The sequence below is a fragment of the Molossus molossus genome, unplaced genomic scaffold (assembly GCF_014108415.1).
Source record: "Molossus molossus isolate mMolMol1 unplaced genomic scaffold, mMolMol1.p scaffold_m16_p_7, whole genome shotgun sequence".
In the NCBI taxonomy this organism is placed as follows: domain Eukaryota; kingdom Metazoa; phylum Chordata; class Mammalia; order Chiroptera; family Molossidae; genus Molossus; species Molossus molossus.
In genome coordinates this window covers 38,751,636-38,764,104 of record NW_023425401.1, presented here as the reverse complement: position 1 = coordinate 38,764,104, position 12,469 = coordinate 38,751,636, and the positions used below count along the sequence as shown (strand labels likewise).

General features: G+C 42.2%; 1 protein-coding gene across 5 annotated transcripts in view; it reads left to right on the top strand.

The window, feature by feature from the left end:
- The window catches only part of ADAM22 (ADAM metallopeptidase domain 22), a 239,128-nt gene extending 236,518 nt beyond the window's left edge, over positions 1-2,610 (top strand). For all 5 annotated transcript variants that reach the window (XM_036246471.1, XM_036246469.1, XM_036246470.1 and 2 more), the window contains one exon: positions 2,527-2,610. In XM_036246471.1, coding sequence (XP_036102364.1) covers positions 2,527-2,547 — 21 coding nt within the window. In that variant the 3' untranslated portion in view covers positions 2,548-2,610. The remainder of the gene's footprint in view (positions 1-2,526) is intronic.
- Positions 2,611-12,469: the final 9,859 nt, after the last annotated feature.

Sequence of the window (12,469 nt, the reverse complement as noted above, 5' to 3'; positions counted from 1 at the left end):
CATCGTCCTGAAAGTGACGGCTTGGCAGTTCTTAGATTCTTTTTCCTCACTGGGACAATTGTGACCTTGAGGTTTTCCCAGTCTCATTCCTTTGTTCTTCTCTTCTTTCTGCAAGTTTTCACTTATTTTCTAATCTTCCTGACCATTTGTGAGGAAGCTGGACTCACTGAAGTCTGAACGCTTCGCTGCTCCATGCCATCCTCTGAGCATCAGTCCAGATCCTCCTTCCCTCAGACCCCCTGCAAGCCGTTCATTTCCACTTGTCTCCACCAACAGGTGTTACCCCCACACAGTGATCCTCACAGCTGAGAGATTTGGTTTCCAAAGTTTGAGGAGAAGAGCATCTTTTTAAATGAGAAGGACATCTAAAGCTGACCTGAGGTCGATAACACAGGTGGATAAACCACAGTCCTGTGGGGTGGCCAGCCTAGGCTTCAGCATAAGATTTCTATGAAGAGTCAAGAGAACATATTACAGAAACCTGTGTAGACATATCCACTTAGTCCTTTAGCAATTTCTTCTTGTTCATTCTTAGCAACTCATTAGTTATATAATGACATGCCCCAGATTTTCAGTAAAAATGGAAATTGGATGCAACCTCAGTCACCCTTAGGCTTTCTTTGTTGAGGTTTATAATAATTATATCCAAATTATATTGTCTGGAAACATAATTGATCAGCTAGACCTTTTTCTAAATGGGCTGCCTTCTCTGGTGAACTGAGTTGTATTCATATTTAATAATGCCAAAGTTGTTTCTAGTCCATAAGGCAATTCCTGAACATCAGAGAAATTAGATATGAGCAGGGCCTGTAAAAACTGGTGGCAGAGGCAAGGAGAGGGAATAGGTGAGGGAGTTAAGGTATTGGCATTCCGCTCTGGATGCATCACTGTACTCTGATCTGTCAGCTCCCAAGAGAGGACAATTAACTAGGCGGTAGACATGGAATCGTAAGGTGTATGACCTGGCCATAGGCCCGGGGCAGTGACTTTCAAGTGTGTGGTGATGGTGGTGATGGAATCGTACTTCCTGAGGTCAGTACTTGGTGTTGGCTGTACATGGGATTGTCTGAAGGCTCTTTTTAAAAATATGTTTTTATTGGTTTTTTAGAGGGAGAGGAAGGGAGAGAGAGGTAGAAACATTGATTTGAGAGAGAAATATCAATTGACTGCTTCCTGCATACCTCCTACTATGGATGGAGCCCAAGACCTGGACATGTGCCCTGACTGGGAATCGAACCAGGACTTCTCAGTCGATGGGACATCACTCAATCCACTGAGCCACATCGGCCAGGCTGTCTGGAGGCTTTTAAAATACACTGATGCCCAGTCCTACTCAGAGAGACTTTGATTTAGTGTGTGGCCCTGGCAGTGGGTTGAAAAACGTCCTGATCACTGGGATGTGCAGGTGGCTGTACCACTTCCCTAGCCAGCCGTGTCAGAATCCTGGGGAAAGAGGGGTTTCGTTTAGGAAAACAGTATTTTAAATTATTTCATTCTAAACACATTTAATTTATTAAAAAATTTGAGTTACAGTAAATGAAGATGTGAGGGTTTTTTTATATTAAAAGATAGTTGTTAAAAAGGTTGAGACAGCCCTGGCCGGTTTGGGTCAGCGGTGAGAGCGTCGACCTGCGGTCCTGAGAGAGCCGGGTTCGGTTCCCGCTAAGGGCGCGTACCTCTGTTGCAGTTTGTCCCCGGCCCTGGTCGGTCGTGCGGGTGGCAGCCACTCGATGTGTTCCTTTCACATCTATGTTTCTCTCTCTCTCTCTGTTCCTCTCTCTCCCTCCCACTCTACCTGAACAAAAAAATGGGAAAATGTCCTTGGGTGAGGATTAAAAAATAATAATAATAAAAAAATAAAAATAAAAAGGTTGAGACATAGGTTTAGACATAAGAGAGAGCTAAAAGTTAGTGCTTATTTTATCCATTTATTAGACTTCTTAAATTACACATTAGACGCAGGGATGGGGAACTTCTGGCCCAGGGGCCATATAAGGCCTATGAAATCAATACCAGTTAACATCACAGGCCTTACCAAATCAGCCTGACCAAATACAGCAGGCTAATATTTTTTTTCAGTCCTCATCCAAGGATATTTTTCCATTTATCTTCATATGGAGTGGGGGCAGGGGAGAGAAAAGCATCAATGTGAGAGAGACACATCAGCTGGTTGCCTCCTGCACAACCCAGACTAGGGCCAGGGATAGAACTGCAACCTAGGTACATGCCCTTGACCGGAATCGAACCCATGACTCTGGTCCTCGGGCCGACACTCCAACTGCTGAGCCAAACCGGCCAGGGCTATAGCAGGCTAATTTTTAAATTGATAATTTTGTGTGGCCCGCAAATAATGTTATACATATCCAAATGGCCCTGGCAGAATAAAGGTTCCCCACCCCTACAAATTAGTGTGTCTCCAATCACATAAGCATGGATGTAATCACCAAATCTTTTTCATCACCATAGCTCAGAACACATCTGTTTCCTGCTTTCACTGTGTGTGATTTGCTTTTCTCTGTTGTGCAGCTATGGGAGACATCCATTTAAGATCAACTGTTTACACATGACACATCAAAACTGTTTACTTCAACTTTTATAGAAGCCCAGCCTCACGGAATCACTGCAAATCTATCTGCTCTTCAGACGAGACGAACACCCTCTGAGATGCCACCAAGGAAACAGAGCCGAGTCTCACATCTGGATACCATGTTCTTTTTGTCATTGGCTTAGGATTTAACTGAACCTTGAAAGGAACTACTGAAATGTTACACTATCACATGGAACAGTAAAGGTCCTGGTAGGTTCATGGATAACTCGCATGACAGGTATACATAGAACTATCACTAAAAGTAACTCACATGACCCAAATGTAGCAAGTTTCCTAAGGGGCAGTGGTAGCTCAGAACTCAGTGTTCTGACGCACATCCTCATTGTAGGCAGTAATGCTGTGTGCATGACGCTTCTGTTCATTGTTTTCCACAGTTAAGGAAACCACAAACCATAATAGACACTAGCATGCAGGGCTAAGACATAGGATTTTTCCGCAGGACTGGAAAGCTTTGAGAGGCCAATATCCCATATGCTAACTTTACACATGTATTTTTTTTTTTTTTTTACTTTTCATATTTATATCAACATACAAGGACAATTGTACATATGTAAACATTTTTAAAATTAAAAAAAAGCAGCTGTTACACACAGTGTATTTTGCCAAATGCCTCAAAACAATCAGTCACAGTCACATCATTGTTATCCGTCAGATGGTCTAAAGAGTATGAGCAGGTGATGTAAATATAGTAGTCAGTGCTGTAAATGTGTCTCTGTAATTGCTGTTTGTCCAAAACACGTGACATCCCTTTAAACTGCGCATAATCCGGAGGCAGTTTGATTGAGTCATTAATGGACCGAGAGAACACATGCTGGGCAGAGCCTGTGGCCCGTCTGCACAGCGGCGGAGGCCAGTGGTGCTGCTGTCCTGCCTGCAGGCCCTCTGCTGCTGGGGCTGCTCCCTGGGGTCCTCCAGCCTGTCCCTGCCCTTCTGGGGGCCACAGTGGCTGCCTCGGCCGCTGCTGTCTTTCAATACAAGAGCACATCTCGTCTCTGGAGGCCTGGGAGCCCCACAGCAATTGGTGTTGCTGCAATGAAACAAGTGCATCGGAGATGCATGAGACCACGGGCTGCGGATGCATCGGCGGCGCCCACCTGGCCCGTACTCTAACCCGGCGACTTCCAACCGTTTTCCTCTCCTGGCACATGGGAACTAATTACTGAAACTCTGCTGCACACCAAAAAAATCTATGTTTTGCCGATCTGAAAAAAAAAAAATAGGTATACTTTTTCTTCATTCACACCAGACAGCTATTGTTGCATTGGCTGTTGTGATTTTTAAACTTGACGATTTAAGGAAAAGAGGTCAGTGCCCCTGACTAAATAGACAGGTGTTGCATGTTTTAAAAATGATTGTGGCACAGCAGTTGAAAATCGCTGCTCTAACCCTTTGTGGCCTCAAGTTTTGTTCTTGAACAAAATTCTGCAACCACCCTTATTGGTGAAATGAATGACTTGTTCTAATAAAAACAACGTCTATACTGTTTACTGAGGATATTTATCATTAGTGGGATGCTTGAGCCCCAGCAGGTCATTCTGTACTGTCCGGGAAGCGCGGTGACAGAGAGTCCTACCAGCTGGGAAGCCTCAACAGGCCACAAAGGGTTAAAAGAAACCTAAAACCATAGGTGTTCGGCAATTGTGAAGTTACCCAAACAGCTGGCAGGGGCAAGAATCTGATGTTTTTAACTCTCTATATTTATAACCCAAGGAAAAGTGAGAAGTTGATGTTAAAGCCCTTCGTTAAAACCAGAGTTTGGCAGCTGTCATACTAAAAGAAAGCTTCCCCAAGGAGGCTTCTCTTTCGAGCTCAGAAATGGGGGGGATCAACCAAATACTTTAATGTGAGGAGTGCTTCTGAGCGTCTTCATTTGCTCTCCTTTTCCTCCAGAGGAATGACATCTGCAGACAAGATTGCAGAAATGGCTCCTAAATTTGATCTCTTCCAGTAGGATTCATGGACAAAATCCATTTCATTTCCGTGTGTGATCCCCTGGGATGCCCAAGCAGAGGGGCTGAGTTAGAAGGCAATGTTTTTTACTGTGTGTTTATGTCTCCTCCTAATGGACATCTCTTCTGAAAGTCTTTGAAAACGTTTGAAAGTCAATTTAATCCAAAATGATGAAGTATAAACAGCATGTTTCATGACAGGAAGGGATATAAATGTCGAGACTACAAGAAAATGATCCATCAGACCAAGGTTTGGGTGAGTGGTGGGTGACCTTGCCACCTAGCACAAGCCAAGGGCAGGAGGGCAGGTAGATTTAGAGATACAGCGAATAAAGTGGCTTTCGACCAAGAAATGTGCACTGAATGTTTTCTGGTATTGAGTGTATAAAATGCTAATGTTATAAGGTTTATTTTGACTATAAAAGAGTTTATAGATTTGAATGTACGGTACCTTGTGTATATATGCTCCCTAGTTACAGTTGCACAGGCCCTGATTTGAAAGAATCTGCAAATGGATAGCTGTGTAATCAACAGGTCCCACCCCTCCCTCTCTTTTCTCACCTTCTCAATTATTTTCACATGAAAGTTATTATTTCAAGTGAAAACCATTATTATGTGCCTGTTGGGCGACATGGTTGCTCTAGAGGTGTATCGTAGTTTGTCGTCATCTCCCTTGGTAATAACCTTCATAGGGAACTGAATAAAAGTGTTTTGTTTCCTTTTATGATTTATAGTAGCTTTAATGTTGTATCCTCTGTATCTCCTCTATCTAAGAATGTTTAAAGAGTTTTGCAGCCATTTGCAAAATTCTTTGGCAAGTTTATAATCTTGGTAATTTTGAGACGTGCTTATATGTGTGCTCATGGTTGGTGTTCTAGATGTATTAAATCTAAATACTTACGACCTTTCACCCACGGAGGCAGGGAGAATGGGCCTGTGACACTGAACACAAGCACGGCATTATTATTATTCTTTGAATATCTATTTTGGAGAAGAACTTTGAGGCCACATAGCAGTTTGTATTATGTAACTAATGTTTATACCCCCCAGGCAACTATAGGGACTATTATGCTAAGCACAGAAAAGCAGTTATTTGACCTGTATGTTCCATTGTATGCCTTTTCTCCTTTCTGAAGTTTGTGCATAGGTAAGACTTCAGATTGACAACCCTGCTGCCTGAGATGTTCCATTTAATCCATAGTCATTACAGTGTAGTAAACTTGGATTTAAAGAAACATTTAAATCTCTCCACTAAGAGTGTGAACAAGGGAGGTGTGGGGTCACAGGGAGCCCTGAAGGAACTGATGCTCAGACGAACTGGTCTGTGTCCAGCTACTCTTCCTTTAGATGGGCAGTGGCATGCTCCTTTGGCCCGTTCCAGCGAGAATGTGACCCCAGGTTTACATTCTGCAGTCTGTTGAGAGGAATAAACTCAAACAGTGAAGCATAATGAGGGCTTTCAATTTGCTGTAGTTGCTATGTATATATTTTTTACAGAAACCCCAGTGCTGCTCCTTTAAAAAAAAGTTGACTAATAAAATATAAGGTAAAAATGCCAAACGTATTTTGATATAAGTGCTTATTAAGTGATTGGTAATACAGTTTCTCTCTCACTTTTCCCTTATTTTAAAAAGGGTTCTAAAATTATATTTATACATAAGGTCAGGCCAGAATAGATTTCTGAACATAACATTGATAAGATTTCTAAAAGAAGTTGCTGAAAAGATAGAATTAGATATTTCTTACCCTTCCAGAAAAGGAAGTAATTTTTTTCTTTTTTCTTTTTTGATTTTTGTTTGATTTCCTTGCGGATTTGCTTAGTTTAATTCTGTCCATGGTCCTAGATCACTTGGGGCTACGTTACTTCTTATCTCTTCAGATTTTGTTCTTTACGTTGTTACCTATGGGCCAGAGGAAGTAATGGTATTTCTATTTCCTTTTTTTTTCAGTGTTTCAAAATCAAGTTTGTTCATTTATTCATTCCATCCATTCATTTTTTGCTGCCATGCAGTTCTATCTTAACTCGTTTATTTTGCGCTTCAAATATTTCCTGTTATTCAACATAATAATAAATCCTAACCTAAAGAGACTTTAATTCCATGTCATTTTGCCTGAAGGAAAAGGGATGTTTGGGAAGGCTCCAGAGTGCTTGCAGAGTGGGCGGAGGCGGGGCAGCTGCTGTCGCAGCCTGCTTGGGCTCCGCTGCGGCTGCTGCCAGGCGCCCTGTGGGCCGCACATTTTAGTGCCACTACCAGTTGGCATGAATTTTCCGTGAAATGCTCTGACCCCCATTTGCAGCATAGTGTCTACTTTTTATGCTCCTAATGATCTTTCTTCTTTCACTTCTTTGTTTTCCTCTAAATCTGTCACCCAAATGCTTTTTTCTTTTCTTTAAATGGAGTCAAGATGAATTTCTCATTCTCATTCTACTAACTTAAAATCTATAAGCAGCAAACATTTCTATGGAATCTGGCTTAATTTGGAGCTCACCCCCCCCCCCTGCCTCCTCCCACTTCCCCCACACACACTGAGATATTTTCTGAATCCATAGGACTATACTTTGGGATGCAACTTGCCTCCAGCATGGGGAGAGCAAAGGACTTTGATAAATAGCTTCCCTGTTTATTGGATTGCGAAGGTGGCCAGCCTGCTCTTGTGAAAATGGGCTGAGAGGCGGCAGCGGCCCACCCTGCGGTGTGCGTGTGTGTCGGGGGAGCAGCCACACCTGCTGGGATCTGTGGGCGCATACTCATGGCATATGCTCCATGGGCAGGTGCTTTTAATTGCCAGAGCAGCTTTTCCAGGACACTCGTCGGTGCAGAGCAAAGATGCAGCGGGACCTTAAATATCAGAGCATATTTCTGTTCACATTTTATTCATTGTTTTGTCAGAGTTCCCCCAGTGAAGCACCTTCTAGTTCAGTTTATAAGTAGAAAAATGCAGCCGTAAAAAAAAATGAAAACAAAAACTGCCTAGTGGTTTTGTCCTTTCCATCCAAAACCCGACAGAGGATAAACATCCTCGCTGTGGGGTTGGACTTAGGCTTCCAGACCCTCCTACTTCCGAAGCTGCTCCCCCTCCAGTAGCTGTGAGCCCTCTTCTCCTGAGTAGTAACTTTCATTGTCATGGGGCTAAGTCTCCTCCCCCCTTTTGGCCTAAACTGGCACTTGGGAGAACATCAGAATGCAGACTAGGGGGCAGAGGCACCTCTAGTCCTCCCACAGGCGCCTGGGCGTGGATCGCACTGTGTTTCCGATGGAGGGGAGATAAGCAGCCAGCCCTGGGGCCACGGGCATTTAGTCCTGACAGGAGCAGAGTGGAGAGCCACAGGCAGAGCTCGGAAGGAAGCTAACAGTGCAGATGAGCTTGGGATGGCCGTTGGGGTGAGATGGGGAGAGGTGCTGAGTGACTACGACAGACCTGTGTGCTTTGCAGGTTTTCCGAGTGTTGGCTTTATAATACCTCGTGGTCCAGTCCATGAGGGGCCAGCCACTGCTGCCTGTCGCATGTTCACGGAACCTGTGCCGGACCGGGAGGAGCGTCAAGGCTGGCCAGGTTTTGCTCAAGGGCATCATCAGTTCATGTTTTTAGGTATCCCTGACATCAAATCCAGGGAAATATATATTTTTTTTAACAAAATGGCATACAATGAGACTAGCAATCTTAAAATAATGCGCTTAAAAAAAATCAATGAAGTTTATCAAGAAAAGGACATTTTCCTCTCAAGTTAAAAACACACACACACATAATACTAATTAATCTACATTTACTTTAGAGTTTAGCCTATTTATAGTTTCAGATGTGGATTTGTGTTTTGATGGTCAAGCTCTAAAATAACGAAAATAGCCCCAAATCTTTAAACACAGCGGTGCTAAGTTATACCAGGTAACACAATATAGAAAGTGCTGATATGAATACATTTGTTCTGTAATAACCCAAGAGTTCTTGCTAAATTATATGTGTGTATCACTGCCTGATTAGAAACCCCCGTTTTCTTTTCTAATCCAGCACAAAAATCAAACTGTGATTCAGCAGTCTTTTTAGTGGGTTAAAATGACCCAAGACCGTTGTTTTATATGGAAAACTTTTTTTTTTTTTTACACTAACTTCAAAAGTGCTTAACGATAGGATTATTCAGGATAATTACCCATGCGCACCTTTTTTAAACTTGCTAGAAGAGAAATGCGCCTCCAACCTAGCATCCCAAGAAGACACCTTTTAGAAACTGGGCGTCCTGCCTAAACATAGCCGTTTGTTAGCCATTGTAGGTCTGTTAGTGTTTTCCACATCTGTCACCTCGAGGGTGACGCCCCATCCACACTGTAGAAGCCACTTCGTAGGTAAGAGTTAATGGCTCGGTTGCACTTTGGTAACCAGGTGATATGTGCACGTACTTAGACTGGCTTTGTTTTAACATTATATTCTCTCTGCCTCTCCGCACTTCAGGTTCTTAAGCTATTTTAAATAAATGACTCGGTTTTGGCAAACACCAACTGAAATGTGTATGGCACCTGCTTTCCTGAGCAAACGTTGATTTGTTTTATGGCTGTTCAAGTTATCAAGTTGTTCTTATATTGTAGGTTAACAAAATCTTGCTGTTTTTAAAGGTCACTGTAACTTGAGTTTCAAGTTTCGGGCACAATTTTATTAGTATTCACTTCTGAAGCTAATAAGATACCACGGTTTTCTATGTTACTCTCATTGTAACATCAATAAAGTGACTTTCAATAAAAGATCAATGTTATTTTGATGCACAACTCCCTTTAATCCTATTTTCTCCATTTGTGTTGGGGGTTTCTTCTCTGGAGCATGCGGTCTCGTCAGCACGATGAGAAACACGGTGGTCCTTCGGTGAAGCCTGAATGCTCAGTGCTGGGCGTTTCCTCTTTTTATCCACCTGCTTTGTCTCCTCCTTTTGTCCTTTCTCTTTGACCCTAAGAAGGGTCAGTTTCCTGTATCCTGACCTAGAGCTCAGGCAGTGGTGCTTAGTTAATAAGCTCACCTGTGTTAGACACTAAAGCAATGCACCTTGGAGGGCCGTTTAGGTTCATGAGTTCAGACTAAAAAACTGTCCCATGTGGCTGCGTGACCGCCGCCCAAGCAGCCATTTAGCCCACCACCTTGCCCCTGGTGCCTGCACTTCCCTTAGCTTTAGATCTTACTCTGCTAGAGGAAAAAGTAGTGAGAAAAATAGAAGTCATTGATTAAGGACTTGTGCATTTATTATGAGTCAAAAATATGGTGGTAACAGAGCTCCATTTCCTGTATTGATATTTTAGGCATACATAGTTAAGATGAGCATTGAAAGTGACACACTCAGCTAAGTGAAAGCCAAGTCTAGTTCAGAGAGCAGGACTTTCAGCTCGCAAGCCATCTCTCAGACTGAGGGCACCACCTGGACATCACGCGGCAGGGGAGCCTCAACTTCACCTGGGCCCAGCGGGAGTGAGCTGTGACCAGTTAGATGACAGTGTGCAACCTATGCCAGTCGTCCCAGGGAAGCACCAGGCCTCCTGCAGCCACATCCATGAAGTGCTTGACACGGGTGATAGTGCTTCCTAACTCACGAATCTCTCGAAGCAGAAGACTAAAGCACACTTCTGCAAAATTAAATTAAATCTGGAGACAGGGTAACTGGAGGAACTGAATTCTCCAAATAATTCAAGTATTTAGGTCTGACGGCACAGCTTTACCATGCTTTAAGAAAAACAGACCAAGAACCAGCTGTGAAGCGGGAGAGGTGGCATTGGAAGTATAGACTGAATGAAACACAGAACCCACCATGAAATAGAAATAAGGCAATACGAGATTCACTTGTAATGAAGACTTTGGCTGTAATTAAAGAAAGGAGATGTATGAGTCAAATTCTTCAAGAGGAAGGAAACTTGCTGACTGCAGGGACACACTGAAGGCTAGGCTCCCTGCTTTTGGAAAGAAAGAGCAAAAGCAGAAGTGGAAGAGATGCAGAGACTTGCTACAAGGTATCAATAATGAAAACTGAATTATTTCAGAGATGTGGTTTTGTAATACGTTAGCACTGACCCAAAAGCCAATTCAGAACCATGACAGATGGCAGCCAACCTGGGGACTTATCAAAGCAGTCAGATGGTTCAAATGTGGCCCCTAACCTTGAGCCAGCAAGGACTTTCTTCCTTACCACATTACTCATCCAGAAAACGGCCCTGTCCTAAACTGTGACTTCTTCAGAGGGTCTGGTAGGTGCAAAGCAAACAGGCGCTGGGACTCGGAGGGTGTTCCCTGCCTCCTGGTCCCTGAGCTCTCTTTGGCCCTTTCTTGGACGGCCCAGGATCAAGCCAAGGTTTGAGCCCCAGACAATATGTCTGGAATGAAACCTACACTCACCACACAAACCCACACTCACACACAAAAGTAGGTTTACAGTTGTGAGTATGCAAAACAGTTTATTCTTGTATTCTTTTATTTTCCATATGAAGAACTATAAACCTACTTTTGCCCCACCTTGTATTAAGCAGACTGCCTCACATTCTAATATGTAGCCCAGGTATGACTACTTGACATAAATACATAGTTAGGGTTGAATAAATATGTATAAAATTTATATATTTTAGTAATATTTGGAAAAAAAAAACTAGTGAAGTGTGGCTAAAGATGCTTAGAAATGTTTTATTTTCATCAGCTGACATCAGAATGGGAGCTGCCACAATGTGCCCTAAAATTAGACCAGTATTCTGCTGGCAGGGAGAAAACGACTCATTACTTTACCTGTTAAGCTCTCTTACAAAAAAGAGCAAACCGGGCCAGGTTTAAATTTAAGAAACAGAAATATTATTGGTGTTTATTATACCAACATCCTTTTTCATAGTCAGGTTTAACCCAGGAGGTAATAGTTACCTCCTTTTCAAAGATGGGGAAACGCAGGCTCTAAGATGATCTAAAAGGACCAAACCACATATATAGTGAGAGGCACAGCCAGCATTAGAATCCAGATCTTACTTAAAAGCACACGGTTAAAATATGTTCTAAAAAGTCCTCCATTATAAATACTTGCTTATCAGAGAATATCTAGAAAAGTAGTAGGAAGGAGCCTTGGAAAGGAACTCATGACCCTGACTCCCAGTGACCGTCACATCAACATTTGGTACACAACGTCCAGACCCTTTGCTGTGTATATTTTTTAATGTAAGTGTGAACACATGGCATATCAAAATGAAAGTATCAATATTTAAAAAATTAACATCTGACTTTAAAGAAAAGCACACACATTATAGAAAACTTGGAAAATACTGAAACGTATAAAGGAAGTTAAATCACCTAGAATTCTATTAGCCAAAATAATCAGTTAATATTTTCGTATATTCCTTTAGTCTTTTTCTATTAATTTTCTTTTTTACATAGTTAAACTCATAATGTACAAGGTTTTTTAAGTATGGCTAGCGAAGGTCTACGTGGATGATGACAATATCTCAGTGACAGACAGCATTTGCCACTCAAATTATTCAACAGGTTTTCAAGATGCAGAAAAGCATCACTCCTGTTCCTGTCTATTTGTCTGGCCATCAAAACATCTGTAAGCTCGAAAGCTGCGCTAAGTTTCCACTAAGGTGAACCCTGACATGGTTTAGCGTGGTTTTTCCTGCATCCAAGTAGGTATAAAACATTTTACATGACAAGAATACTCCATACATAAAGCTTTCAATACCGTGCAAAAGCCCTCCTAGGAGAGGAAGGACAACAGCTGCAGTCCAATGAAAAGGTTTTAGTATCCTACAGTGAAAAACACAGTGTGCCTTAAACATTTTGCACACTTCAATTTACATAAAACAGGTTTAGTAAGAAAATAAGGCATGACAATGGCTCAAAGAAGTTCATAACGCTGAAACAGAACTGATCTTATTTTAATAAAATTCCAAAGAATTTATTATCTAAACTG